Raw genomic sequence first — 26,509 nt, 5'->3', positions numbered from 1 at the left:
CTACTGCACCGTCGGAATACAAAAATGAAGAGCAAACGTTTGGATGACTTTTGAGTGGTCTCTGTGCCCCGGGTTGATTCTTCGTGTCGAGCTTTTTTTTTTTTTTTTTTTTTCTTTTTCTCTTTCTCTCCCGGTTCATACCTAATGGAGCCGCTTCTCTCCCACCGCACGGCCTCACTAGAGCTGGACGAGTATGTCGATGGTGAACATGATGCCGAGAAACAAAAGCCCCATGTCTATGAGGCATGGCTGCAAAAAGCCCGCAAGAAGCTTCCCAACTGCCTCACTCTCGTTTTCACGGCGCTACTGCCATACTTCATCACCAGTTTATGGCGAGACAATGCTGAACGACCATCCCTGCGCCGCACCTCCCCTCTTGACGGGCTCCGCGGAATAGCTGCGCTCTGCGTGGTCAACTACCATATCATCTCGGCCTTTCACAACTTCGTCAATTACGGCTACGGGCTTACCCCCGAGGAGGCTCATCGTGAACCTCATTGCGCCCACAACAACGAGCCCATCGAGCACAATCTGCGCCTCCACCAGCTGCCAATCATTCGGCTTGTCTATTCCGGGTCCGCCCCGGTCTGTATCTTCTTCGTGCTCTCGGGCTTCGTGCTATCCTACCGATCCTGGCAGCTGGTGCGAGCCAGCAAATTGGAGGCTGTCTTCCCCAGTCTGAGCTCCTCGACCTTCCGCCGCGGGTTCCGCCTCTTCCTGCCCACGACCCTCGCTACGCTGATCACCATGGTCTTGATTCAGACAGGGGCCTGGGACTATCCCGCCCAGGTTGCAATGGATGAAACCATCATTACCGCCGAAAACGAGTACCACCAAGCCCGGCTGCCCACTTTCGGGGCGCAGACCGCCCACTGGGCGTCCATGATGTGGAACATGACCAACATCTTTGCCTGGGAGGAGACCTATCCCGAGTACGACGTGCATCTGTGGACCATCCCGATGGAGTTCCGGGCCTCGCTCCTGCTGTTCCTCATTCTCCTGGTGCTGGTGCGGCTCCGCTACCGGTACCGCGTGGCCAGTGTTATCGGTCTGATTGCCTACTGCTACGGTCATGTTCGGTGGGTGATGGTCCTATTTTTGGCCGGCAGCTTGCTGGCCGAAACCTCCCTCCGCTGGGACGCTGCCCGGGCCCCCGAAACCATCATTCCCGCCAACAACACGGGGCTGCTCATCCTCTGCCTCAGAGCGGTGCTCGTCTTGATCTCCCTGTATTTCCTATCCGCCCCAGACAAGTGCATTCACCGCACCCCGGGCTACATAACCCTAGCCAAGATCCTTCCCTCGTGGGACGTGCGCTTCTACCGCGTCTTCCCCTCGTTGGGGGCCATTATCCTCGTCGGGGTGATCTCCCACAGCGCCAAAGAGAGTCGCCTTTCGCGAGTGTTCGACGTCCGGCTCGTGCAGTATCTGGGCTGGATCAGTTATTCGATCTACATCGTCCATGGGCCATTGATGCATGGCTTGGGCTATCGGCTATTCCCCCTGATGTGGCGGATCACGGGCCACGAGGCAACGGGCCCGTATCTAATGGGATTCTTTCTGGCGTGGTCCGTGTTGCTGTTCGTGGTGTTCTGGGTGGCCGATCGGTTTGCAGTGGCGGTGGATGATAACTGTGTGCGGATTGGAAAGTGGTTGGAAGGGAAATTGGTGGAGTCAACCTGATAGATGGCACTGTAGCTTTCATCAAGTAAAGATATATACGCAGCCTACCACGAATACACCCGTCTGTGCTGGAGCCTTCCCTTCAAGCAGCAGGAGTACTGGGTCCCCCGTTGACTGAAATATTCATAGAACCAGCGATATGATCATCCGTCCCTACTTGTTCATCAGACGACAACTAAGCCCAGTAATTCTTGACTTCCCCCCCCCCAATCCCTTCTCTCCTCCGTCTACAGCTGGAAGTAAGCCAGCCCCTTCTCCAGATCACCGAACCATCGTTCTACAGCCTCGGGGTGCAGCCCCCGCGGTACATTGGTTGTGATCCCCCGCAAGGCATTCCGCACGAGATGCATACTCTCCAGCCGCTGGTCCCGCCACTCCGTCTCCGCCAACACCGCGGCCCCGTGCTCGCGACAGAGCTGCCAGAACCGATCGCGCAGCCGGTACTTTTCGTCAAACGACCCCTGGCCGGGCTGCGCGTTCCACAGGAAGGCGCGTACCGGATCCCACTGCGGATAGGGGACGGTGCCGGCGAATTCCCAGTCCAAGATCGCGGTGATGCGGTCGGCGGCCGGGTCGTAGAGGATATTGGCAAAGTGGAGGTCCTTGTGCGCGAGGTAGAAGTTGCACTCTGTGGGTGTGTCCCCGGCGAGCGCGGGGAGGCGATTGAGGAAGGCGGCGATACGTGAGCGGAACGGGCCCAGGGGGCGCTGCAGCGAGGGATGGATGTCGGCCACGTGCAGGTAAGATCGCACGGCGGCAGAGACGTAATCGGCGAAGCTGTCGAAGGGCCCGCGGAAGTTGAGGGTCGTAAAGGTCTCCTCTTTGGAGAAGTAGCGCGGGATGTCACTGGTGAACCAGAAATGCTCGTCCAGCATGGGGCCGACGGTGACGCTCCGCTGCTGCTGCTGCTGCTGCTGCTGCTGCTGCTGCTGCTCGTCGAAGGCCAGCCCTCCGATTCGTGGGAACTGGTGTTGATGGAGCTCGAGAAGGATTTTCATCAGCTGCAACAGAATCGAGTCGAGTTGAGCCTCGCTTAGAGTTGAGTAGATGTCGGAGATGGCTTGGCCCGGGCACCGGTTGCAAATCAGATACTCGCAACCTAAGGGGTTGGCACTGGTCACATCGAAGGCAACAACTTCGGGGACAGGGATGGAGGTGTGCTCGCGCAGCCACGTCAGAATCGCGGTCTCATTCTCCGTCTTGATGCGCGGCACATGATCCCCGGAGATGCGCAGGATCAAGTCCACCTCCTCTTCTTCCCCACTTAAGGGGAGGGGCCTGTCCGATCGCAAGAGTTGCGCAATGATTGCTCGGGGGTAGGTCAAGACGTAGATGATGTGGAAAGCAGCGGTCACTTTCAGGGGCTTGATTGCGACAGGACGGCTGAGACCGATCGAGTCCAGCAGAGCGAGAATCGTCTCCTCCGCAAAGGGTTGCGGGAGATTGTTCTCGGTGGCAACTCCCATGGCGACGGGCGATTGGTAGAAGCGGAGGCTTGGAAGGATTCAGGTTGTATTTGGTAGTAGACTACTACTGTTACTGCTCGAAACCAAAAAAGATGATGTATTTATCTCGAATTGGCACCCTTGATTGCGAGGGAGCCGATGTCGGGGGGGAGCGAGCGGCTGATAACTACTAGTGGCGATAAAGATAGGGCTCGAGCTGGCGGTCGACGACGGCTCTTCCCGCACGGTTACACTCGCTGTCACCCCCCGTGGCACCATCCACAACCCCAATGATACCTTCCTGCTTCCTCGACTAGACTAGGCGAATTTTAGCTAGTGGATACGTTATCATAGACTTAACTCCTTTGGGTGACAGGCTGTCTACGGGCCTTGGCAAGCAGGCAGGCATACTCGACTCTTTCCTCCTCATTCAAATCACGTGATCCATCGTCTTTCTGGTTATATCCTACCACCTCGACGCGCTGGTCATGATGGCTCACCCTTCAAGTCAGCTAACTTTGTGCTCATCATGATTCACAAGATTTCTCGTAACTCTGGTTACTCTTCTCCTCGCATCACTATTGCCGGGTGCGGGGTCTTGGGCAAAGGTATCGCCACTGGTCTTATAGCCTCGCCTTTGAACCTAGACCCCAGCAAGATCACTCTGACGGTCCGACGTGAGCAACACGCTCACTGTCTGCGTGAGGAATTTCCTGGGCTTGCGATAACTCTCGACAACGGGGATCCAGCGCTCTGGCAGGGGGAGACGACTGATGACGAGGAAGGCCATTTTCTCTTCATCGTCACTAAGCCTCAGCATGTCCAGCTGGTCTGTGCCGATATCTACCCCCATATTCAAGCTAGTCGCACTCCCCCTGTCGTGATCACCCTCTGTCCAGGCATCACCATCGCACAGCTGCAAGGATGGCTTCCCACAGGCACGCCTATCGTCCGCTCGATGCCCAACACCCCGGTTATGGTTTGCCAGGGGGCGACCGGACTCTTCCCCTCGTCACTAGTCACTCCCTGCCAGCTGGATACTCTCACCCGCATGTTCGAGGCAATCTCGCCGAGCGTCGTCACACTGGCCCATGAAGACCAGTTAAATGTGGTGGCTGCCATTTCAGGGTGAGTTACCCTCCTCCTCATCCCTTCTTTGGGTCATAGTGGCGCACCTCAAACTTTTCCGTGGAAGACAGTCTTGCTAATCCGACAACTCGTACCAGATCCGCTCCCGCCTACTTCTACCGTCTTATGGATAGTATGGTCGCGACTGGCATGTCCCTCGGACTTCCCGAGTCTCTCGCCCGGGATCTAATCACGCAGTCTTGTATTGGATCCGGAGCATTCGCGCGTGAAATCCCCGGCGTCTCACTGGCACAGTTGAAGAACGATGTCTGTGTTCCCGGGGGTAGTACGGAGAAGGCGATGGACGTCCTGGATGCCCACGGGTGGCATCGAGGGGTGAAGGAAGCGATCACGGCCAGTCTGACTGCCAATCGGTCTATGGGGCAGAAGGTCAAAGGAGGCTCGTAATATTTTATCTACGGGAACATGGAAAGGCTTCCATGTTTCCTGTCATCATGAGAATAGTTGATCTAGCTGTATCGATTGTACATAGTCTGCTTTAATTGCATTGCCCCGCTGGGAAGTTTTATGATAGTGCTTTTCGATCAGTCCCTCATTTCTTTAATTCTCTCGAAATTCTTTCTCGAATTATTATTGTTGTAGTAGTAGTAGTACGGCGAACGTTATGATCGCGGGATCTCATGTCGGACTGACGCCAAGTAGTAAATATATATATATTTCTGACGCGGCAGGCCTGCCGTCTAAACACAAATTCTCTACGCATTATGTCAAAGTTTGGATCTATCTAGAGTGATATTATAGAGCCGATTTTGGAAACTATATTGCATTTCTCTTCTAGTTCTCAGAGTGTATACTACTGTCCTGTTGACCGTCAATTGCATGTCCCCATTTTTGAAGTCGAGTATCTACGAGCACATGGCATGCACGGATGCGTATATTTTAATTTACACCCTTGATCAGACTAACCTGGTTGGGAAAGAGACTAAGCATTTTCGCCAAGCCAAGAATGGCCGCTGCGTCTGAAGAAAAGAGGGTCACATCTACGGAATGGAGCGATTAAAAGTTTCAGGACGATCGGACCTCCGTCGGGGGGCAGGAGATCTTCGGTTCACCAGCCTCAATGTCAGATTCCAATCGGAAATTCGTTAGCAACCCTGCTGACAATCACCTTCTCGATGCGCCGAAATCGGCTATTGCCAGTCGTCGATTTTTTTCAGCCCCCACGAGCTTAATTTAGCGTGGTTTCACTCCTGTATTACGAGCATCCTCTGTATGGCAGCGTAATTCGTATCGATGATAAGAGATATCGGGTGAGGGGTAACATGCATCCCCTCCAACCCTAAGTCAATACACTGCAACAGAGAGGGGACCCCGACTCCAATCCTTTGAGGATAGAACTCGAAGCACATCTTTATCGTGCCATTGAAGAATATCGCATGATACCGGGAGTATGGTTTCAGGTGGGCCGAGGCTTAACAGCCCATAACCACAGTACAAGGTGTTCCGAGTTGGGGTTACCGAATCTGTGTGGTAAGGATTTTACCATCCTAGATATATACTACTATTACTGGTGCTACTGTCGGAGTATGCAGGGGGCTCTCGTTGCATGCTTCATTCCTATCCTACCATCGAACTGCATTTCATCTACGAACTCATCAAAACCGTATCATCATGGCATTCGAAACTATTGACCTGGGGGTCATGCAAATTGGCACCCTCGAGGATCAGAAAAAGGTCGGGGAGGCCATCAAGAATGCCCTTGAACGACAGGGATTTCTGAAGCTTACCAACCACGGCATTGCGCCAGAGATGATTGACGAGTTATTTGCTTGGGTCTGTATGTCTTCTCTTCTCCGTGCGGGAGACAAGACCCAACTGACAGATTATAAAGAGCAAGCGGTTCTTTGCCCTGCCTGACGAAGTCAAAGCGAGAGCTCCGCACCCGCCGACCCCGACGCCGAATCGAGGTTATAGCGCGGTGGGGATGGAGAACACTTCAGTGCACGGCAATCTGGGCAAGAAAGGTGGGAAAGTTCTTCCCCCGTTGATCGACATGAAGGTGAGTCGAGCCTTGGTCTTCTCCTCAAGATGTGTGCCCTCCCCATTCGCATCCTTTGACTTTTGGTATACGATCAGGAATGTTTCGATCAAGGCGCCGCCGACGACGAGCTCTACAACAATATCTGGCTCCCCGAGTCCGATCTCCCCGGCTTCCGGGCCTTCATGGAGTCTTACTTCGAGGCTGGATTTGCCTGCCAGCAACGTATCCTCAGCGCAGTGGCCCTGGGGCTGGGGCTGCCACCCACTGCGTTCGACCGCCTCCATTACAAACGCCAGAACGAGCTTCGCCTCACCCACTACCCGCCCATCGAAGCGCGACAGCTCCAGGACGGCACCAAGACACGCATCTCAGAGCACACCGACTTCGGCACCATCACCCTCCTATTCCAGGACTCGGTGGGTGGGCTCGAGGTGGAAGACCACACTTCCGTCGGCACCTTTCATCCCATCGAGTCGGAGAGGTATGAGATGATCGTCAACATCGGAGATTGCTTCCAGCGCTGGTCGAACGGGGAGCTGCGCTCGACGCGACACCGCGTGCACGTCTCCCAGCGCGATTTGCAGAATCAGTCCGAGTTCCTTCCCGGAAGGTACTCGGTCGCGTACTTCACCAAACCCAACCGCGATGCAAGCGTGGGGTCTATGCCGGAGTTACTGAAGCCAGGGGCGCAGGCGATTTACTCCGACCTCACGGCGGGCGAATTCGTCCTGCAGCGGTCGGCGACAACATACGGGAGTTACGAGAGTGCCGGGGAGAAGCAGACCAAACTGTAGATTATTGGCTAGATTAGCGTGCGTGCACAAGATAGATCGATCTTTTCGGTACCTTAAAAATTGTGATTGAACCGCCTGATTGTCTATTCCTCGCTGGGACAACTAGTACAGTACAGTGGTCTTTCCCAGTCACTCGCACGGGGAGGGCAGCCCGTGCCATCCAATGCTACCCTCAAAAATGCACCATCAAGTGATCTGTCGAGAATGTTTCCTAGCACGTTATGATGGACCTCTGGCTGGGCCTGGATTGAAAAGACCTCGTGTCATTACGGCGCGGTCGAGAACCGATAAGCAATCGCTACCAGGGCTTGATCTGGACTGTTTTCCGAGGAAAATGACCCCTTTTGCGGAGGACTGGTCGGACTGAGCCGCACTTCCTGCAGAAACTCATCAGACCTAATCAGACCGCGGAAGCCACGCACGCACGCACGCATACACGCTAGTTAGGGTTGGGCGTTAGTCAAACGGCCGGGGGTCGAGCCGTCGGCCGCTATTGAGTAGTGTCGTATTGGTCCCGTACCGATTGATCTAGTAGATACGATACGTTACATTACATTACATACCGATAATCCTGATAAGCGGCATGTCGGCACGGCAATCTCATTCCCAAAAAGGATACAAGCCAAAAATAAAACAAAAAGCCATGCTAGCTATCTTATCGCGACTTCATCACGACCAGAAAATCAATGTGGGCTTCTCCTGCGCATTGACCGCGGGTAATAGCCCCATGAAACTACTGAACGCCAGACGCGGTCGGTTGGAGCCCTGGGTCACCGGGAAGACTTGGTGCATGTTGCGGGTGTTGAAGATGCACAGCTGGCCGACCTCTGGCTGGATTATCGCGTGCTTTGTCCCCGCTACCACGTTCGCATGATATCCATACGAGTTGGGGTCGCGGAAGGCCAGCGCCTGCTCCGTCCAAGGTTGGTCATGGATCACTGTGTGCCCGCCGTGCACCGGGGTCAGATAGAGGTTGAACACCGCCTGATGTGAGATCCGGTTGATGATCCAGTCCTCCGTCAACGAGTCGTACGGAGACCAATCGCAATGCACCGGGGTGGACTCGTTGATGGCCCGGTAGATCCCCGCAAAGTATCGCCGGCCGGGGCCTTCCTGCGCCACCATCACATCGTAGTCGGGCAGGAGGGAGGCAATCGCGTTGAACACTTTCTGCCACAAATTGAGGCCTGTCTGGCTGGCTAGCTCCTCGTGAAGACCCGAAATCTTCTGCACTTCGGCGAAGTAGCGTGCTTTCTCTAAGGGACGGGATCGAACATAGATTAGCATGTCTCACTTCATGTCCAGAATCACCTAAAGGGGGAGGAGGTCGACACCACCTGCTACATACCATCAGATCGGTGTTGGAAGTCCTCCGCTGATTGCGCCTGGAATTCAAACTGAGCCAGACCGACTTTCTGAACCTCAGGACCAGCGATGTGTGAGTAGGGAATCATTTTCTCTGTCAAGACGGCCTCGAAGCGCTCCGATGTTTCTTGCGAGACAAAGCCACGTTCGGAGATGAGCGGGGTGTTGCCCAAGAGAACATCGAGGAAGCTCTGGCGGCTAAGAGAAGCAGCCTCGGTCGTCTTCCACTGCGACTTGCGCGAAGGCATCTTTGTCTGCACAGGCTTGAAGTCGCGGTAGGCATCGTTATAGATGACTGGCAAAGGGGACGAAGAAGACGTAATGGTCTCAGTAGAGGACGTCATAAAGCGAGACCCAAGTTTCTTGGGAATAGAGGGTAGTCTTGTAGAGAACATTATGAAGGGAATGTGAAAAAAGTAGTTGACAGGGGAAAATCACAGATAAGAAAGAGGAGTCACGTCCGACAGTGGAAGGGAAATGGAAATTTTGGGCAACCTGGAGACGGCGCAGAGGATATAGGTCCCTGCCTCGGCCACGAAATGATCATACCACGCTCCGCGGTATCGGAATGAATACCACAAGTTCCGTCTAGTAATGAGGGGAAGTGGAAGATAGCGATGGTCTCGATTAGGATGAAGCATGACCGCCACTAGTCTTGCAACCAGATATCGAAGGATCTTGTAGGCTTGAAGCCATCATTTGGCCCCATGCTGGACCCGCCCTTCCCCGATACTCGACATCTTGCAAACTCCGAGGCCGTGGTTGCCGCTAGTGTTGAGTATAGAAGACGATAATTGTTGATAAGTCTTGTGCTGAAAGATATGACTCTTCAGAATTGGCAATCATGGACGATGACCAGGAGTTCCTGTCCGGGACCGGCGTGGGGAATGCTCTGGACGATACCATCTCGTTGTTCCTTGTAGATTAGCCTAGGGCTTGAGACAGTATATGAAGAATTGGGGACCTTCAATGTTCGAAAGAGCTCCTGATCGTTAAACATTTCTCTCTTCTGTATCCTCAGAGTCACATCCCCAGTTGACTTGTTTCCCTTTTTCTCTTGGTATCACCTACTTGACTATATTTTTAACACAATACCAACTTGACCATGTTCCCTCAATCACCCACTCTAGGGTCAGAAGACACTGTGGCGTCCATTCTCTCAGATGCCTTTGAGTCAAATTTGGGCGGTGTAGCCATTGACTGGGAGCACGAAGAACAAATCACCTACGAGCAATTGCGAGGCAAGGTGCAGAGACTTGCCCGGAGGCTTCGACCTCAAACACCTCCTGGGACCTCAGTCGTGGTGTGTTTACCTCGGTCCATTGCGCAAATTGTCAGCATTGCCACAGTTCAATGGCTTGGAGCCGTTTACGTGCCCTTGGACCCAACCATCCCTCAAAGCCGACTGGATGGCTTGTTGAAGCGACTGCAAAAGCCTGTCATCTTGGCGAATCAAGACTTTCTTCAACGATATTCCGACCCCCAACTGATTGATGGGACATACTTCAATGCCGAGCAATGTCTGGCCGATGATGAATGGCATGCCGTGGAAGAGAGTAGTCAACCTATTGCTACCCGTGCGCCGGACGATCTGGCGATTATTCTTTTCACCTCGGGAAGTACGGGTGAGCCCAAAGGCGTGAAGCTCTCGAACCGCAATATCATCGAGCCCATTCGCTACTTGAGCGGCGAGCAGGACATCACCCCCAATTCTCGAATCCTTCAATTTGCCGGCCCATCGTTCGATGTGCATATGCTGGACATATTCTGTGGCCTTTTCAATGCCGCGACTTTGTGCTTGGTCACGAAAGATAAGCTTCTTTCCCAGTTGGCCCTCTGGATCAATCAGATGGAAGCGAATATGATCCATCTCACTCCAAGCATGTTGTCAATGCTGCGCCCTGAGGATGTTCCTGGGATTCGGTACATGCTATCCAGTGGAGAAGCGATCACTCAGGAGATAATTGACACGTGGGCATCTTCCGCAGTTCTCTTCAATCTTTATGGTGCGTATGGCGCGTCAGAGAAGATAGATCGCGATGCTAACATAACTGTCACATCAGGGCCCTGTGAAGCCTCCTCCATAGTCGGCTCGCGGCTGCTACCGGGCGATTCGGCGAGTATCATTGGCAAGGCTACTCCATTCTCAAAGATCATTGTTCTACGAGAGGATGGGCAACCTGCCGATCCAGGGGAGTCTGGTGAGATCTATTGTACCGGAAAGACCGTCTTCCTGGGATACCTTGGGAGTGAAACCATGACGCGATCGAAATTCCGTGTGCAGGGCCCAGGTCTTCCCGATCTATTTGGCACAGGAGATGTCGGTATAGTGGATGAAGATGGATATCTAAAGCTCTTGGGCAGAGTTGATACTCAGGTAGGGCTGAGAAATAATATTTTCCGGGAACGAGAACTGGCTAACAACTGTTGTGTATAGGTCAAGATCAATGGGCAACGCGTGGAGTTGCAGGAGATTGACCATGCGTTGGCTACTATCGCTGCCAAAGCAGTCACAAGGTGGAGGAAGGATCCAGGGGGGCAGATTCGACTTCATTCCTTCGTGACTGAGTCATCTGATTTCTGCTATCCGTCCGATCCTTGTGAGCTGCTCACTGACGGCCAAGAATTTATCGACCGTCTCTCGGGAGTCTGTCGTGCCACGCTGCCTTCGTACATGATTCCCGAGATTATCCCGGTAAGTGCAATTCCCCTGAATGCAAGCGAAAAGATTGATCAGAAGCGTCTCGACCTTTTGCTCCAGTCTCACCTACAGTCAGCCAGTGGAATCCTTGAGCAAGATGCCATGGCCGGAAACACTGCCACAGAGCAGATCATAGCCGAGATGATCAGTGAGCAGCTGAACCGCCCTGTGCGATCTGCTCGGAGCAATTTACTCTCCATGGGACTTTCTTCACTTGATGCCATGGCTGTGTTGAAGCACATCTACTTCGAGTTCGCTGTGTCTCTTTCTCTACACAACTTCCTCCAAAGCCCGACTGTAAAGCAGATTGCAAAAATGGTCGATGAGCAGGCAGAAACGAGGACGGCAGATCTTTCCACTCAATCTCCAGAGAAAGACAAATCTATTCACAATGATGAGGCGATCACGTCTCCATCTCAGGACCGGATATTCGCAGCCGACAAATTGCTTGCTAACAGCGCATACAACTGCAATTTCGTCCTTCGCCTTCCCTCTATGGACCTGGACGTGGAGCGCCTGCGCCAGGCTGTGCTTCAAGTCTATGCCCGGCACGACGTTCTTCATTCGACATATCATGAAGTTGATTCTGATGGCCAGGAAGCGGGCGCCCATCAATTGCCCCGTGTGAGGCAAAGAGTGTGGCCGGTCACTGATCTTCCACCACAGTGGACAGTGGTCAGCTTCAAGGATTTGGAGACAATCAGCGTGCAACAAAAGAAGTCCGTGCTCGAGAGCTCTATGGACCGCATCGCAACGGACGCGGAAGTTCTGTTTAACCTGAGCCAAGAATCAGCCCTGAGAGTCACAGTCTATGAGCTGGGGTCCCAGCAGTGGATTGTCCACTTTAACATCCACCATATCGCGATGGATGAATGGTCATTCCATATTCTCACGAGAGAGATTGAGGATATCTATTCATCCGAGCAATCTTTGGACCCACACTCATCCCCAGCAGTGCAATACAGCGAGTTTGCCAAGTGGCAGCGCTCCACTTTGCTACAGCAAGGATACAAGAATCACCTCCACTGGTGGGAGGAACGAATCGGCGATGAAATGGCTTCACTGCGCCCTGAAGACCTCGCTCCCTTGCCTCCGCATGTCCCTTCCTTGTCGGTCGAAGAACGGGACAAGAGCCAGTTGATCATGCAGGATCTCGACTCTGACATCTTCCGGAGTTTTCAAGAACAGATTTGTGCTGGATCCACCGCGTTCGTGGGATGGCTTGCCTTGTTTCAACTCCTCATGGCGCGCGTGAGTCGCAAGAACGAATTTCTGTTGGCGGTCCCAGCGACTGAGCGCGGCGTCAGCGCTGAATTCATCGACGTTGTGGGTTTCTGTCTGAACACTGTTCTGATCCCATGTACGGTTGCACCAACCGACACTTACAGGACTCTTTTGGCCCGGACACAGGAAACATTCCTCTCCTGTATCTCGCACTCCATACCCTACGAGGAGGTGGTCACCAATCTAGCAGCAAAGAGACCAACCGGTCGTTCCAGCCTCCAGCTAAATGTGATGTTCGTGCTTCATGATCTTCGAGCAAATTCTGAAAAGGCCTCAGCTGCCAGTTCGTTCCTGGAATCGGCGGATTACATCCAGCTCCCTACCAAGGGAGCTGACTTCCCTCTGATTGTTCACATCGATCCAAACTACAGCCCCCCTCGTCTCATCCTGCAACATCGATTCGATGCCTTCCGTGCATCTTTCATCCAGACCCTTGGCCGTGGCTTTGCATCGTTACTCCAAGATGTCGTTCAATCTGGCCTCGAGGCACCCCTGATACAGATGAATCCGATCTCGCCGAAGGATGCACGAACACTCGATAGTTGGGCTGTGGCTCCAATAATACCCGAACACACCCGCCGTGCGTGGATTGAAAGTAATGGGCTCACATTAGTGGATTTGTTCCATGAGGTCGTGGAGAGATATCCCGGGCATTCGGCGATTGAAGACTTGACCGGGGAGAAGCTCACTTATGAGCAGCTGTATGCTCGTTCAGCTATGCTATCTCGGTTCATTACGAGAACTTACGGCATCTCTGATCAAGTTGTAGTCATTGCCATGGATAAGTCCCCAAAGCTGGTAATCAGCGTCCTCGCGGTCCTGCTATCAGGGGCTACGTTTCTTATGATCGACCCGACTCACAAAATAATCCTGAACGAGAGCAAAGTGTCTATAAGCAACGCATCGCTCATTATCACTGACTCCGGGAATTACTCCGCTGTCAATCGTATCCCGAGGCCCGCCAATATCGGGATTTTGCGGTTTGAGGAGACGAGCTGGGCAAACGAGTCGGCGGAGACCATTCAGCCATCAATTCCGGTCTCCTCGGGGGCGTGGCTTTGCTTTACCTCCGGATCAACCGGTAATCCCAAGTGCTTCTCGATCCCACATAGCTCCGCAGCCGCATGCTTGATGGGTCTGATTGACTATTTCCACCATGGACCGGGTACAAGAATGCCACTCCTGAGCAATGTTGTTTTCGATGTCAGCATCTCAAGTATGCTCAGCCCTCTTCTCTCCGGAGGAACTCTCTGCCTCGCGCCCTCCGAGAGCTTTGTGACCGATCTGGAGGTTACATTACAGGCATTAGCAGTCACTCATATGGAAGCTACCCCGAGTGTAGTTGCCACGCTCTCTGGACCTTCCGCGTTGCCTTCTCTCCAGTCTCTGTCCCTCGGAGGGGAGCCTCCGGTGAGGGAAGTGACTAAGATGTGGATGGGCAAGGTTGATGTGTATAACATTTACTGTCCTGCGGAATGTACCATCATTGGGTTCATCCATCGTTTCACGCCCAGCGATGATCCCGAGGGCATGATGCGCAATATCGGCCGAATGACTCCACCAGTGCGCGCCATGATTCTTGACGCAAACAAGCAGCCTGTCTTGCCTGGGGCTGTTGGGTATTTGCACATTGGCTCATATTTGGATGGTAAACTAGGGCAACTGAGCACAGGATACCTGGCGCCTCAATCGGCAAACTCCAAGTTCTCGCAGGACTCTCGTGTGGGGCGAATCTACAATAGCGGTGACTTGGCGTACTATGACGAGGATGGAAACGTGCATCTCATCGGTCGCGAGGACGATCAAGTGAAGCTTCATGGTATTCGGTTCGATCTGAGCGATGTCGAAGCTACTGCCGATGCGATCTTGTCTCCTGGAGGGAAGTGTATTGCTGTGATTGCTGGTCAGCCAGACAAGACGCTTGTGGCGTTTGTGCATCATCCTTCCTGCGCGCCGGCATCGAGATCCACGCACTGGGCATTGAAGATATCCCCCGATACAACCCCTTTCCTTCTGCACCTCCGCTCCCAACTGGAGAACAGATTACATGATGTGATGATTCCGCGATATTGGATTCCAATTTCGTGGATCCCCCAAGGCAACACAGGTAAAGTCGATCGAAAGCTGTTACAGAGATGGTTCGAGGAGACCGCCGCTTCTGACCTCGACACTGTCCGACAATACGCGACTCTTAAAACCAGTGCAGACCCTGATGATAATAGCTGGGAGACAGCACTGGAATCATTCGACTCTCATGCCATTGGAAAAGCACTTCGCAGCGCTTGGCAACAGACGTTGGGCCTTGCCGACAATCAAGTCTCTCTTCAAGAATCATTCTTCCACTCGGGTGGAGATAGCATCTCCGCCATTCGCTTTTGTTCGCGGGCCAGGGCTGGAGGAATCCAAGGATGTACTGTTGGCCAGCTCTACCGGACTAGCTCACTGTCAACGTTGCTCACAGCCCTCGAGAGCGTGCAGGAACAAAGCACAGAGCCTGAAACCAAAGTTGCTCTCCCAAGGGATAATTTCACGGGTTATAAGCTTCTTGCATCCCGAGATCAGTCGGCGGATATAAAGCGAGACATTCAACAGGCGATAGCAAATACCACCTGGCACGAGACCCACATGGAGGGTGTCTGGCCCATCCGCGAGATTCAGAAAGCTATGCTCTTGCAATCTAGCTCCCAGAATGGTCGCTACGTTGTCCAGGTGATGCTGACGCTGAACGGGACTTTGGATTTCCAGAGACTGCGCAATGCCTGGCGATTATTACAGGAGGCCCACCCCAGTTTGCGAACCACCTTCATTCCTGTGTACAGCGCTGATACCGTCGAGTACTTTGCTCTGATCGTGAAGCCATTGACAGACTACAGCAATTTTCATCCTCATGTACTAGATCTCCCCTCGGGGAGCCAGTTTGAAGAGTGGTTGGAAGCTGATCGCCACCGAGGCTTCACATTTGGAGATCTTTTCCATCGCCTAACTGTTTTCCAATCTTCCCCAGAGACCCATCACCTGGTCCTCACTATCCATCACGCGATCAATGATGGATGGTCCCTGGGAATTATGTGGAAGGATCTAGCGGAGGCCTATGGCGTCGGTAGCCTATGTGCTCGTCCCTCCCCCGCTCGATTTCTCGCCATGGATCTGGCACGCGATCCAAGATCCTCTTTAGATTACTGGACATCCTATCTGGATGGCTTCGAACCGTTTGAAGTTCGCCCACATGCACTACAAGGCCTCCAAGCCTCAGGTGAATCGGCCATGAAGACCAAAAGGCTGATTGTCAGTATTACACCGGAACAGATTTCCGATTGCGCCAAAGCGCACAGGGTCACCGGGGCCACCGTTCTCGAGGCTGTGACTGCCATTTTTCTTGCCCGGGTGACCGGTCGATCCGACCTTGCCTTCGGACTGACTACCAGCGGCCGAAACGCTGCGGTGGAGGGCATCGATGAGATGGTTGGCCTGTTTATCAACACTCTCCCCGTCCGTGTTCACCTTGACGACCATGCAACGATGTCTTCGCTTCTTCAGCATTTGGCCCAAGACTTTGCTTCCGCCATTCCCCACGAGCATGTCGCTCTCTCCCAGATATTTGCTAAGGCCCAAGGATCAAAAAGTCCATTCGATACGGTGCTTGTTTACGAGAACTTCGATACCCACCACGTGCAGCAATTCGATGAGAGTCTTACGTTGTCGGAGATCGACGGGCGTGAATTCTCCGAATTCCTGTTCATGGTCATTGTTGAGCATACCTTGCAAGGCACACAGATTGTATTCAAATGGACCAACGATCTCCTGCGTATCGAAGAGGCGGAGTCTTGGCTGTCCCAGTTCGCCTCTCTGCTTTCTGAAGTCATTCAGTTATCAGATGGCGAGCAGAAGCTTGGGAGTTTGGGAATGGCGACGGACTATCGCGAGTTTGAACAAGTGAAGTCTTTGTACGATGCCCACCGAAGACATATTCGGGAGCATGCGACAGAAGATACGCTAAATGCTCTTTTCAAAAAGACTGTCGTTGAGCATGGAGAGAATGTTGCCCTTCACTCTTCAACGGAATCTATTTCCTTCCGTGAGCTAGACGAGAGGTCGGAGAAAGTTGCATCCAATCTTATCCGCGAGAATGTCCGTCCAGGTGATGTGGTGCCAATTGTCTTCTCTAGATGTCCCGATATGATCGTTGCTATGCTGGGTGTCCTCAAGGCCGGTGCGGCATATTGCCCATTGGACCCTAAGGCACCCTTGCTCCGTTTGCAAAGACTGATATCAAAGGTCCAAGGACAGATAATCGTGCTTGATCGAGACATTCTCTCTCCTGAAACGGTCCAGCACATCCAGGCGATGGGCCTGAAGGTAGCCTTCATTGAGACACTCACGAAGAATGGTGCAGCATCCACAGGCAACCCTGCCCTACCCGGGGTGCGTCCCAATGATACATGTTATGTTCTTTTCACCTCCGGAACGACCGGAGAGCCTAAAGGCTGCATTCTGTCTCACGGTGCTGTATCTAATGCTGTTCGAGAGACCGCTCGTATTTACAACACTGGAGCCGGCACTCGAATGTTGCTGTTTGCCAACTACATCTTCGATGCTTCTGTGATTGACATCTATGGATGCTTGTCCACAGGCGCTACACTGTGGTTTGCGTCTGAGGATGACTTGAGATCGGATCTGAATGAGGTCGTGACCCGATTCTCGATCACCTCTCTTCACTTGACCCCCAGTGTGATGCGTTTACTTGACCCCGACCGCTGCATCACTATCCAGACACTTGTGTCTGGTGGTGAGAAGCTTTCCACTAGCCTCCGCGAAACATGGGCCGCTCGCCTACGACTTTTCGACGGCTACGGTCCCACTGAGGCCGCAGTGCAGGTGTCTGCCACCCAAATTGTCAACCATGGCGACGTGTCCACCATCCAACAAATCATTCCTGGTAACTTCGTGTTACTCCGGGATCAACATGGGCTTGTTCCTCGTGTCGGCCAGGTCGGTGAGATTTGCATCGCAGGCAAGCAACTGTTCGATGGATATGTTGGAGAGCCTGATCTTACTGTGCAAGCGATGACGACGATGCCCGGGCTGGACCAAAACCTCTCACTTTACTGCACGGGCGACCTGGGAGTGTATACTCCCGACATGAATATCCGCATACTCGGGCGAAAGGATAGTCAAGTGAAGATATCTGGGCAGAGAATCGAAGTGCAGGAAGTGGAGAATGTCCTAATCACTGCACCAGGTGTGTTGAGCGCTGGGGTGGCGGTTTGGCGGAATCAATTGATAGCAGTCGTCCAGCAAAAGGAATCGGCAGAGATACTATTGAGCGATACCACCTGGAGATTGTTCTGCGAGGCAAGATTGCCAGCCCAGCTTGTTCCGACCAACTTCCTCCATGGCACAGTGCCTCTCAACACCAGCGGGAAGGTAGACCGAAGACAGCTGGCTCAACTGGTGAAGTCTAGGATGGAAAACGCATCCAAGGCGGGATGTTCCCGCGAGCAGGGAGCGCAGACGGAGGCTGAATCCTATATTCTGAAGGTAATCAGTGATTTGCTGGGCACTCAAGCCATCGATGCAGAAGCATCGTTTACCTCAATCGGTCTCAGCTCTCTGCCCCTAATGGAGCTTCGTGCCATCGTGTCGCATCACTTTGATCGAGAGTTATCATTCTCCGAACTCAACTCGGCTGGAAACGCTCGACGTCTGGCAGCTCGACTGGACTCCGCATCACCAATCCCCGCCTTGCCAAAAAGTGTATCTCTGCATCATGGTGATCAGGTCGAAGCACTCTCGACCCAGCGTCGGATGTGGCTCGCCCAGCAACGACTCCAGGATGAAACCTACAATGTCTGCAGTCTGCTGACTCTGAAAGATGTCTCTGCCTCTCGGATGGCCGAGGCCATACGCTATGTCGTCCACCACATCGATGCCTTCCGGCTGACGTTCACGTGGAACAGTGACAAAAGCAGTCTTCAACAGACGCTTCAGTCCGAGTCAGCAGTTCCCGTGGAGCTTGTTGCAATGGAGGATCTCACAGAAATTAAGAAGACGAGTCGCCAGTATGCGCAGCGATGCTGGGACCTGGAGAATGGCCCCATGGCATTGTTCATCGTATTTGATCGTGGCGCGGAGAACATTGCAATCTTTTACAACATCCACCACATCCTGGTGGACGAATGGACCACACAGCAGATGCTGGAGACTATTCTGGATGTTTATGTGAACCGGTCCTCAGCACACAAATTCGGATCAACTGTCAAGTACGCAGGTCTGGTGTCCCACTACGGTCCTGGCAGTCCACTCTACGACAAGTCCATGGCAGATCTGCTAAAACATTTGGATGATGTCCCTCCTTTCGATACCACGAATTGGCCCGCCCCATCCGTGGAGGCTGCTGCTCGAGGGTCTGCCAATATCGTTCACTTTGTGCCATCATCTGAGTTTGAACAATTCAAGCAAACTTGCTCGAGAGATGGCATCTCGTGGTTTTCTGCTTTACTGGGTCTCTTCCAACTCCTTCTCCATCGGTACGTATGATATCAGTGATGTATTTGTAGCTGCTAATCTCCGGTGCAGGTACACTTCGACGCAAGAGCTGGGAGTCCTCATTCCGGTATCGATGCGTGGAGCATTGGCATCAAGTGGTGACGTCTTTGGCAACATGGTAAATACAGCCCTCGTCCGCTCGGTCCGTGACGGCGCGAAAACGTTGCGACAGTTCCTCGAACAGACCGCTGCATCCGTCAACTTTGCAATGGATACAGTCGTCGTTCCATTCGAAGATGTCCTCGCTCAGCTCAAGACCACGGTCAGCGAGCACTCGGTCATCTTCGTTGCCCAAGAGCAAGGTGCTTCCGTTGCTACCAACAATATTGTGGACATCACTAGGGACACTTTCAATTCACATCCGGTGGCATTTGACTTGCAATTGACCCTCACCAGCAGTAAAGATGGCACTGTTCTGGATTTTCAGTACGATCGCTCCAAGTTCGAGGCCTCTTACATGCAAGAGATTGCAATGGGCTATGTCCAGCTATTACAATGCGCATTTGCACTGTGCGACACTCCGTTGAAGGACATTGACCTCTGCACTCCTGAGCAGCGGGATATGATGGAGGCATTTGCCAACTTCTCTACCGTCAAACCACCGTGTCGCGATGTTTTGCTCCACGAGCTTTTCGAACAGACTGCTGCTAGACAGCCTGATTCCCTTGCTGTAGATCATTGGGATGGTGAGCGACACACTTTGACAACATATCAGGAGCTGGATAACAAGGTAAAACTTTCCCATGGTGATTCCCAGCCATTGAGGCTAACTTTAACAGGCTGCCACTCTCGCGAGGCTGTTGCAAGCAGAGTACGGCGTCCAGGTGGGTGATATTGTCCCCATTTTTGTGGACCAGGGAACTATCTACGTGATATCAGTGTTGGCGGTGTTGAAGACCGGTGCAACCTTTACCCCGATGGCTCAGGATGGAACATGGCCAGCCGACAGGGTGACGGGCATCGTCACCGAATGTTCAGCCAAGGTGGTGATTGCCGACATAGGGACCCCTGAAGACCTGCCCTGTCCAACTCTGCAGATTGATTCGGTTGACTTCTCTGTCGAGGAGACGGCCCCCATCGTTTGTGGAGCCACTCCGGACACGATCTCTTACATTCTGTGGACATCGGGCACGACCGGGGCTCCCAAGGGTGTCATGATTCCTCATTCTTCCGCCGTGACTTATTTCCGGGAGGCTGCTGCCCACTTGTTCCAGGGTACGGCTGCAGATCGCACCTTTCAGTTTGCAAGCCCCGTGTTTGATGCCAGCATGGAGGATCTTTTCCACACCTTTGTCGAGGGGGGAACGCTGTGTACGGCTCCCCGGCAGCTGCTTCTGTCTGATCTGCACAACGTCTTCCGCGCTCTCCGTCCCACCGCTGCAGACCTTACTCCAACTGTTATCTCGCTACTTGAACCCTTTGTTGGCTGCTTCCGCGTTCTGGTCACTGCAGGTGAGCCGCAGAATGAAAAGGTACGCGCGGATTGGACCAAGTCGTCAACCCGGCTGATCAATGCCTGTGGCCCGGCCGAAAATACTGTTGGATCGTAAGTGGAACTTCGCCCTCTGATGCTCAAACTGCTGAACCATTTTTTAGCTACTTCGGACCCGTCACTCCGACAAGCAATATCCGGTCGATTGGTCACCCGTTCGCCTCGGTGGTGGCCTTTATCTTCGATGCCTTCGGCAAGCTCTGCCCCCGACATGCCATTGGCACCATTTGGCTCGGTGGTTCCCAGCTGTTCAAGGCCTATCTCAACAAGCCGGAACTCACTGCCCGCGTCTTCATCAATCATCCTAAATATGGTAGACTCTGGAACTCCGGCGACGTGGCCTACTACGACTCCGAGGGTCACATCATCCACTGCGGTCGTGGAGACGACCAAGTCAAAATTCGCGGTCAACGGCTGGAGCTGAGCGGCATCAACTCGATGATCGAGGAGAGTGACTTTGTGCGGCGCGCGTTAGTTATGAAGGATAAGGAGAAGCTGGTCGCATTTGTGGTTTGGGCGGATGAGCCCGAACGGCCGGTCTCGGAGCTCAGCGCTGAAACACTCAATCCCAATGAGCACGTCCGACTCAAGGCTCTCAGAGAGTCTATGAAGGCGAAGGCGTCATCGGCCATGATTCCATCTATCTGGATCCAGGTCAATAAGGTTCCCCTGCGGCAAAGTGGTAAGGCAGACCACCGACTCCTGCGATCCCTCATCACCCACCAGGAGACTCCGGAGGACGAGTCAGGCAAGCCTCCCGTTACGCCGGTGGAACACGTACTCCATGACGCCTGCTGCCGCACCCTTGGATTGCGCGCAGTGGGAATGGAGCGAAATGTCTTCGAGCTCGGCATGGACTCGTTCTTGGTGATGAGGTTCCTGTCGGAAATTCGTAAACATCTCCCCCAGTGTCGTTTGACCCTCCGCCATGTTGCTGAAGTCCCAACCTTGGAGGGTTTAGCTGCTGGGATAGAGGTCCCCGATGTGAACCAGCAATCACCAGTACGACTGGAATTGCCAGCGGTGTCCAGGTTCGATCGTGGATCTACAGCACTTGTGCCGGCCAGCTCGATTCAGACCCGGTTTTACTGTGCCCAAGTCCTTCTGGCAGACGCCACCTACAATGTGCCCTCGTTTTATAAACTTGACGGCCTACTCCCGGACGCAGTTGAATCGGCCATCGTGTCTATCCTAAACGAGCATGCAATTTTCCGTACCACGTTTGTCTCTGGCGGCGACGCATTGCGACAGAAACTTCATGCTACCTCTCAAGTAGAGGTCCGGCGATGTGATCTTGCCTCCTTGGATGGGGATGATGCAATGCACCTGATGCGGGATATGTGCATCAAGGATGCTGCAGCCGTGTTTGATTTGGAAGAGGGGCCAGTGGGCCGTGTGTTTCTCTTCCTGCTCCCGGGAGATTCTAGCTTTCTGTTTCTCAATTTCCACCACATCATCATCGATGAACAGTCCATGCGACAACTTGTGCACGAGGTCGCTCGACGGGCAGGTCGGGTTGACGCAACACCCGTGGTAACCACCGGGCGGGGACCGCAGTATGCTGACTTTGCGGAGCAAGAACAGAAGCTCCTCCAAGATTCAGACATGCAAGCTGAGTCAAAACGCTTCTGGCAGGAGTATCTGTCGGATTTCATTCCGGTGAACATTCCGCCCTTCCATGTTGGATCGGGCAAGCCGCAGCGCGCCATGTGCCACTACGACTTTACCTTGCCCCAAGAGAGCCTCGGTTGGGTCCGCAAGCAGGGGTTGACCAACTTCTCTGCCTTCCTCTCTCTATACATGATCCTGCTGCGACGGGTCTGGAACCTGGCTGATGCCACAGTTACAATCCCTGCCTCGCAAAGAGCCGACCAAGTTCCCACCGACATGTATGGGTGCTTCATCAACACTGTCCCGGTGCGTGCGCAACTGTCGGGGGATTGCCTACTTGGACCATTCCTCAAGTCGATGTCTACGAATCTGTTCCGGGTGTTGCAAAAGTCATATCTTCCCTACGACCAAATCCTGGACGCTGCTAAGATTGGCACACATGATTTGCCTCTGATGTTTGTCTACCATGAGGCATCTAAGGATGTCTTCGATGGGTTCATTGACGCACACAACCTGCTTCGAGAAACAGACAGCGAGACTTCCGGACAGTCCAAGTTCCCCGTCACCTTTTCTGTGACCCTCGGTGAGCAGAAGGCGCTTTGGAACGTCAGTATTAATGTGGAGTACGACACGAGTAGGATCCAGAGGAAGTCAGTCGATATACTGTGCGAGCATTTTGAGAGCCTGCTTCATGCGGTCAGCCAGTCCTCAGACGATAGAATTTTGATTGGTAACTTGGATATTCTCACCCCGGGAGAGAAAGAACTGGTGGAAATTCAACAGCGAACAATTGACGCGGTCAATCGCGAGAGAGCCGCTCCCAAATTTGTCCACCAGCTCGTGCGTGATCAAGCTGCGCAATTTCCCGACCAGATCGCCTGTGATTTCGAGGGTAAAGAAACAGTGACATACCGGCAGCTTTGGAACAAGGTGGAGCATATTTCCGCCGGATTGATCTCTTTCAGAGAGGGAGTCGACAACAAGGTCGGTGTCTTCATGGATGCCGGGATTGATCGCATTGCCTCCATTCTAGCTGTTCTCAATTGCGGAATGGCCTGGGTTCCTCTTGAAGTGAGCCTTCCTGTCGCTCGACTCGTCACGATCGTGGAGGACTGTCAGCCCCAAGTGATCTTGACGACACAGGCCCTCAATAGCGATCAGAAAACGGTCTTGCAGGAGCTCCACAAGGCCACTGCTCATCGGGTTCCCCTGTACAATCTCCCCTCAGCTGTGTCCACTACTGAAGCGCCTACCGTTGTCGCTGACAACCTTCAACCAAGCGATCTGGCCTACATTTTGTATACGAGCGGATCTACCGGCAAGCCCAAGGGGGTTCAAATAGAGCATCTCCCTCTGCTCAACGCGACGCTGGCCTTTCGTGCTTTGTATGAGTGTGGGCGGGACAGCCGCTTCTTGCAATTTGTTCCATGGACTTTTGATATCTCGATCATGGATGTCTTCGCATCCTTGACAACCGGTGCGACTCTGTGCCTTGGGGGTAAAGAGTTCCTCCTTTCCAACTTCCACTCTATCTTGTCCCGGATGAAAATCACCCATATCTTGATATCACCCACGATGATGAGCCTTCTCACCCCCGAGCAAGCGCCGGCCTTGAAGGTTTTGTCCAGTAGTGGTGAATCAATGACCACCAAGGTCCGTGATGTCTGGGCCGAGCGAGTCACTGTCCTCAATGCTTTCGGACCCACCGAGACCTGTATCTACAGCCTTGTGTCGCGCGTGCGTCGCGACTTGGAGCCCAACAATATCGGAACACCGACCACGGGAAACACGGCGTTCATTGTCACTGAAGAGCTCGGGTTGTGTCCGGTTGGAACAATCGGACAGCTGGCCATCGGAGGAGTTCAGCTTTCTCGTGGCTATCTCAATCGCCCGGAAGAAAACCGTGCGTTCGTGGATCACCCTCTCTTGGGACGTGTTTACCTAACCGGTATGTATCCCCTCTGTATTGCAGGTTTGCATTCAGCTGACAAGTGCTAGGCGATTACGCTATCAGAAATCACGATCAATCGATCACCTACCTGGGCCGCATGGACACGCAGACCAAAATCCACGGCCAGCGCGTCGAGCTCGAGGAGATTTCCAACACTGCTCTCTCACATCCTGCGATGCATAATGCGCTTGCTATGGTTGTCACCCGCGGCAACACAAGCCATCTAGCACTTCTATTCGAACCCAGTGGACGTGGGTCTGCCGTGAGACAGACTGACATGCAAGCTCTCGATGCTACGGACTTCCAGGCCACTGTCTCGGAAGTTCACTCTCAGCTCCTCTCCACCCTCCCCCGCTACGCTGTCCCAAGCTTGTGTATTCCCGTCTCGTTCCTGGCCATGAATGTAAACGGGAAGACGGACAGAAAGCAGGCCACTGCTCTTGTGGCCGACCTAAGTGACACCCAGCTGCTGTCGTACAGTGTCGAAGCCCATGAGCAAGGAGCAAATCTGCCGCTGGAGACCGAGCAAGAGTTCCTGATTGCCGACGCGATGCGTCAGATCTTGAAAGCCCGGGATATCTTTGCGAACAGTAACTTCTTTGCCATGGGCGGCACTTCCATCTCCGCCATTCGTCTTTGCTCGATTCTAAGACGATCGGGGTTCACCCTCATTGTCAACCACGTCTACGCGCATGCGACAGTAGCCGAGCTTGCCGCCAACGTCAGGTACAAGTCTCCGGCGACCATGGTTTCAGACACCAAACTCACCAGCTGGGGTAACATCCATCCGATTCCGATCATGGACTGGTACATCGATCAGCAGAAGGCCAATCCCAACTGGACCAATCAGGCTCACCTGCTCCGAATGGCCGGCTCGGTAACTTTCACCGACACGGTGGAAGCGTGGCAACGCATCACCGAGATTCATCCTTCTCTGCGCATTCGATGCAATTCCTCTCTGACGCCACCCCGGCTATACATTCCCACCCATTCATCGTCCCGGGATTATGCCGTGACCCGTCACTCCGTGTCCTCAGAGGAAGCGATGGAATCGATCATCCCACAAGCGCAAGCTTCGCTGGACATAACCAAGGGACCCGTTTCTGCCTTGGCATGGATCGAGACTCCATCCGCAACCTACTGTCTCATTGTAATCCACCATCTCGCCGTCGACATTGTCTCATGGCAGATAATCTTCGACGACCTCGAACAAATCCTCGCTGGCGGATCGATCTTGCCCGAAGGCGATTCATTCCGTCGCTGGTCTCTGCATGTCCGCGAGAGGCAGAAGTCGGCTCTCCCCCGGGCCGTGGATACTGCTCAGTGTCCAGAGTCACCGCATGAGAACCACCGCATCGTCCCCGGGTTTGCCTCGCGGCGCCACCAGAACCTCCAAGCCACTGTTGCAATCGTCGAAACGAGTCTCGCCGCGGATCTGACCCAGCTCTGCCTGACCGAGGCCAACAAGATGCACGGCACCGAGCCGGTCGAGCTCCTCCTCGCGGGACTGGCCCTCGCCCTCTACCGCTGGCGCCAGATCCGCCGGGTCGAGCTGACGCTCGAATCGCACGGCCGCGAGCTCCAGAACGAGGCGCTCGACCTGTCGCGAACCGTCGGATGGTTCACATATCTCTACCACGCGGTCTTCGCCCTCCCTCCCGGCGGAGCGACCGACAGCGGCAGCAGCCACACTCCCAGTGGCAGCGGCAGCTACACCCCGAGTGGCAGCGACAGCGACAGCGACAGCAGCAGCGGGCGCAGCAGCACCCGCGACAAGACCAGTGTGATCCCAGCTCTGGTGTCGGGCACCAAGGCGACGCGGCGCACGGCCTCTCAGGGCGCCGACTTTGCCGTCTCGACCGATCGTCCGGGCGCGGTCGATGCGCCCGTCCTCATGTTCAACTACGCCGGGGCGTATCACACCGGCAGCACGGGGGGGCCTTTTGACGCGGTCCGTCGGCTGGCGGTGGAGACGTCCATGGAGGACCCCCGGAACATCCGGCCGTCGGTGCTGGACTTCAACTGCGGTGCACGGGACGGCGTGATGGATTTGAGTATCTTGTACAGTCGGGCCATGCACGCTGAGGAGGATGTGCATGCGTTGTTGATGAGGTGGAGAGAGGCTGTCGAGGAGATTGTTGAGGAGTGTACTAGCTCCTGAGAGAATTGTGCGGGGGCTTCATGAAGGTCAGGTCAGGAGTACTGCTCCAGTTTATCTTGATTGCATGTCAAGGAGAACATGTTCTGTTCAATCAGTAAGGCAAGCTGATGTGTAGTGCGGTTCGTCACTTTGTTTTCAGTTGATAATATTTCCATCTCTCTGCTTCCTTCTTACTTTCTGTTCTCGAATATTGTAACGACATCCAATGAACCCAGGTGAAACGAGGTAAACGAAGACTGCTGATGATGATGGCAGGATGGTACGTGTGAAGAAATGCGGACGGGAGAGAAAAGAAGACGAAGACCCGACCCAGGCGGGAAATCTCATATTCTCTTCCATAAAACGT

At 53.7% G+C, this 26,509-nt stretch overlaps 6 protein-coding genes across 6 annotated transcripts; 4 read left to right on the top strand and 2 right to left on the bottom strand.

Annotated features, from left to right (window-relative positions):
• Positions 1-300: 300 nt before the first annotated feature.
• Positions 301-1,659, top strand: BO66DRAFT_287270 (acyltransferase family protein; the record flags this gene model as incomplete). The annotated part of the gene is made up of 1 exon (XM_025643140.1): positions 301-1,659. A coding segment is annotated over one exon (1,359 nt), but the record flags the coding sequence as incomplete, so codon positions are not given.
• Positions 1,660-1,905: 246 nt separating this feature from the next.
• On the bottom strand, positions 1,906-3,210 carry BO66DRAFT_71567 (phosphotransferase family protein). The gene has a single exon (XM_025653525.1). It carries the CDS (start codon positions 3,147-3,149, stop codon positions 1,911-1,913), a length of 1,239 nt encoding a protein of 412 aa, XP_025508873.1. The 5' UTR covers positions 3,150-3,210; the 3' UTR covers positions 1,906-1,910.
• A 440-nt stretch (positions 3,211-3,650) lies between these two features.
• Positions 3,651-4,664, top strand: BO66DRAFT_364433 (pyrroline-5-carboxylate reductase family protein; the record flags this gene model as incomplete). Its single annotated transcript, XM_025645165.1, has 2 exons — positions 3,651-4,256; positions 4,355-4,664. Exons 1-2 carry the CDS (start codon positions 3,658-3,660, stop codon positions 4,662-4,664), a joined length of 909 nt encoding a protein of 302 aa, XP_025508872.1. The 5' UTR covers positions 3,651-3,657.
• Positions 4,665-5,888: 1,224 nt separating this feature from the next.
• BO66DRAFT_450002 (isopenicillin N synthase family dioxygenase) lies at positions 5,889-7,052 on the top strand (the record flags this gene model as incomplete). Its single annotated transcript, XM_025651806.1, has 3 exons — positions 5,889-6,050; positions 6,109-6,276; positions 6,354-7,052. The coding sequence occupies 3 exons, from the start codon at positions 5,889-5,891 to the stop codon at positions 7,050-7,052; spliced, it is 1,029 nt and encodes a 342-aa protein (XP_025508871.1).
• Positions 7,053-7,704: 652 nt separating this feature from the next.
• BO66DRAFT_71563 (uncharacterized protein) lies at positions 7,705-8,876 on the bottom strand. The gene is made up of 2 exons (XM_025653524.1): positions 8,401-8,876; positions 7,705-8,308 (listed from the first exon to the last, which is right to left on the bottom strand). Exons 1-2 carry the CDS (start codon positions 8,810-8,812, stop codon positions 7,722-7,724), a joined length of 999 nt encoding a protein of 332 aa, XP_025508870.1. The 5' UTR covers positions 8,813-8,876; the 3' UTR covers positions 7,705-7,721.
• Positions 8,877-9,522: 646 nt separating this feature from the next.
• On the top strand, positions 9,523-26,163 carry BO66DRAFT_434150 (acetyl-CoA synthetase-like protein; the record flags this gene model as incomplete). The annotated part of the gene is made up of 7 exons (XM_025650761.1): positions 9,523-10,423; positions 10,481-10,794; positions 10,855-18,929; positions 18,979-19,678; positions 19,728-20,494; positions 20,545-23,999; positions 24,050-26,163. 7 exons carry the CDS (start codon positions 9,523-9,525, stop codon positions 26,161-26,163), a joined length of 16,326 nt encoding a protein of 5,441 aa, XP_025508869.1.
• Between the last annotated feature and the right edge of the window lie 346 nt (positions 26,164-26,509).

Source organism: Aspergillus aculeatinus (assembly GCF_003184765.1).
Source record: "Aspergillus aculeatinus CBS 121060 unplaced genomic scaffold BO66scaffold_2, whole genome shotgun sequence".
Classification (NCBI taxonomy): domain Eukaryota; kingdom Fungi; phylum Ascomycota; class Eurotiomycetes; order Eurotiales; family Aspergillaceae; genus Aspergillus; species Aspergillus aculeatinus.
The sequence above is the reverse complement of the archived record's forward strand: the minus strand, read 5'-3'. Positions and strand labels throughout refer to the sequence as shown.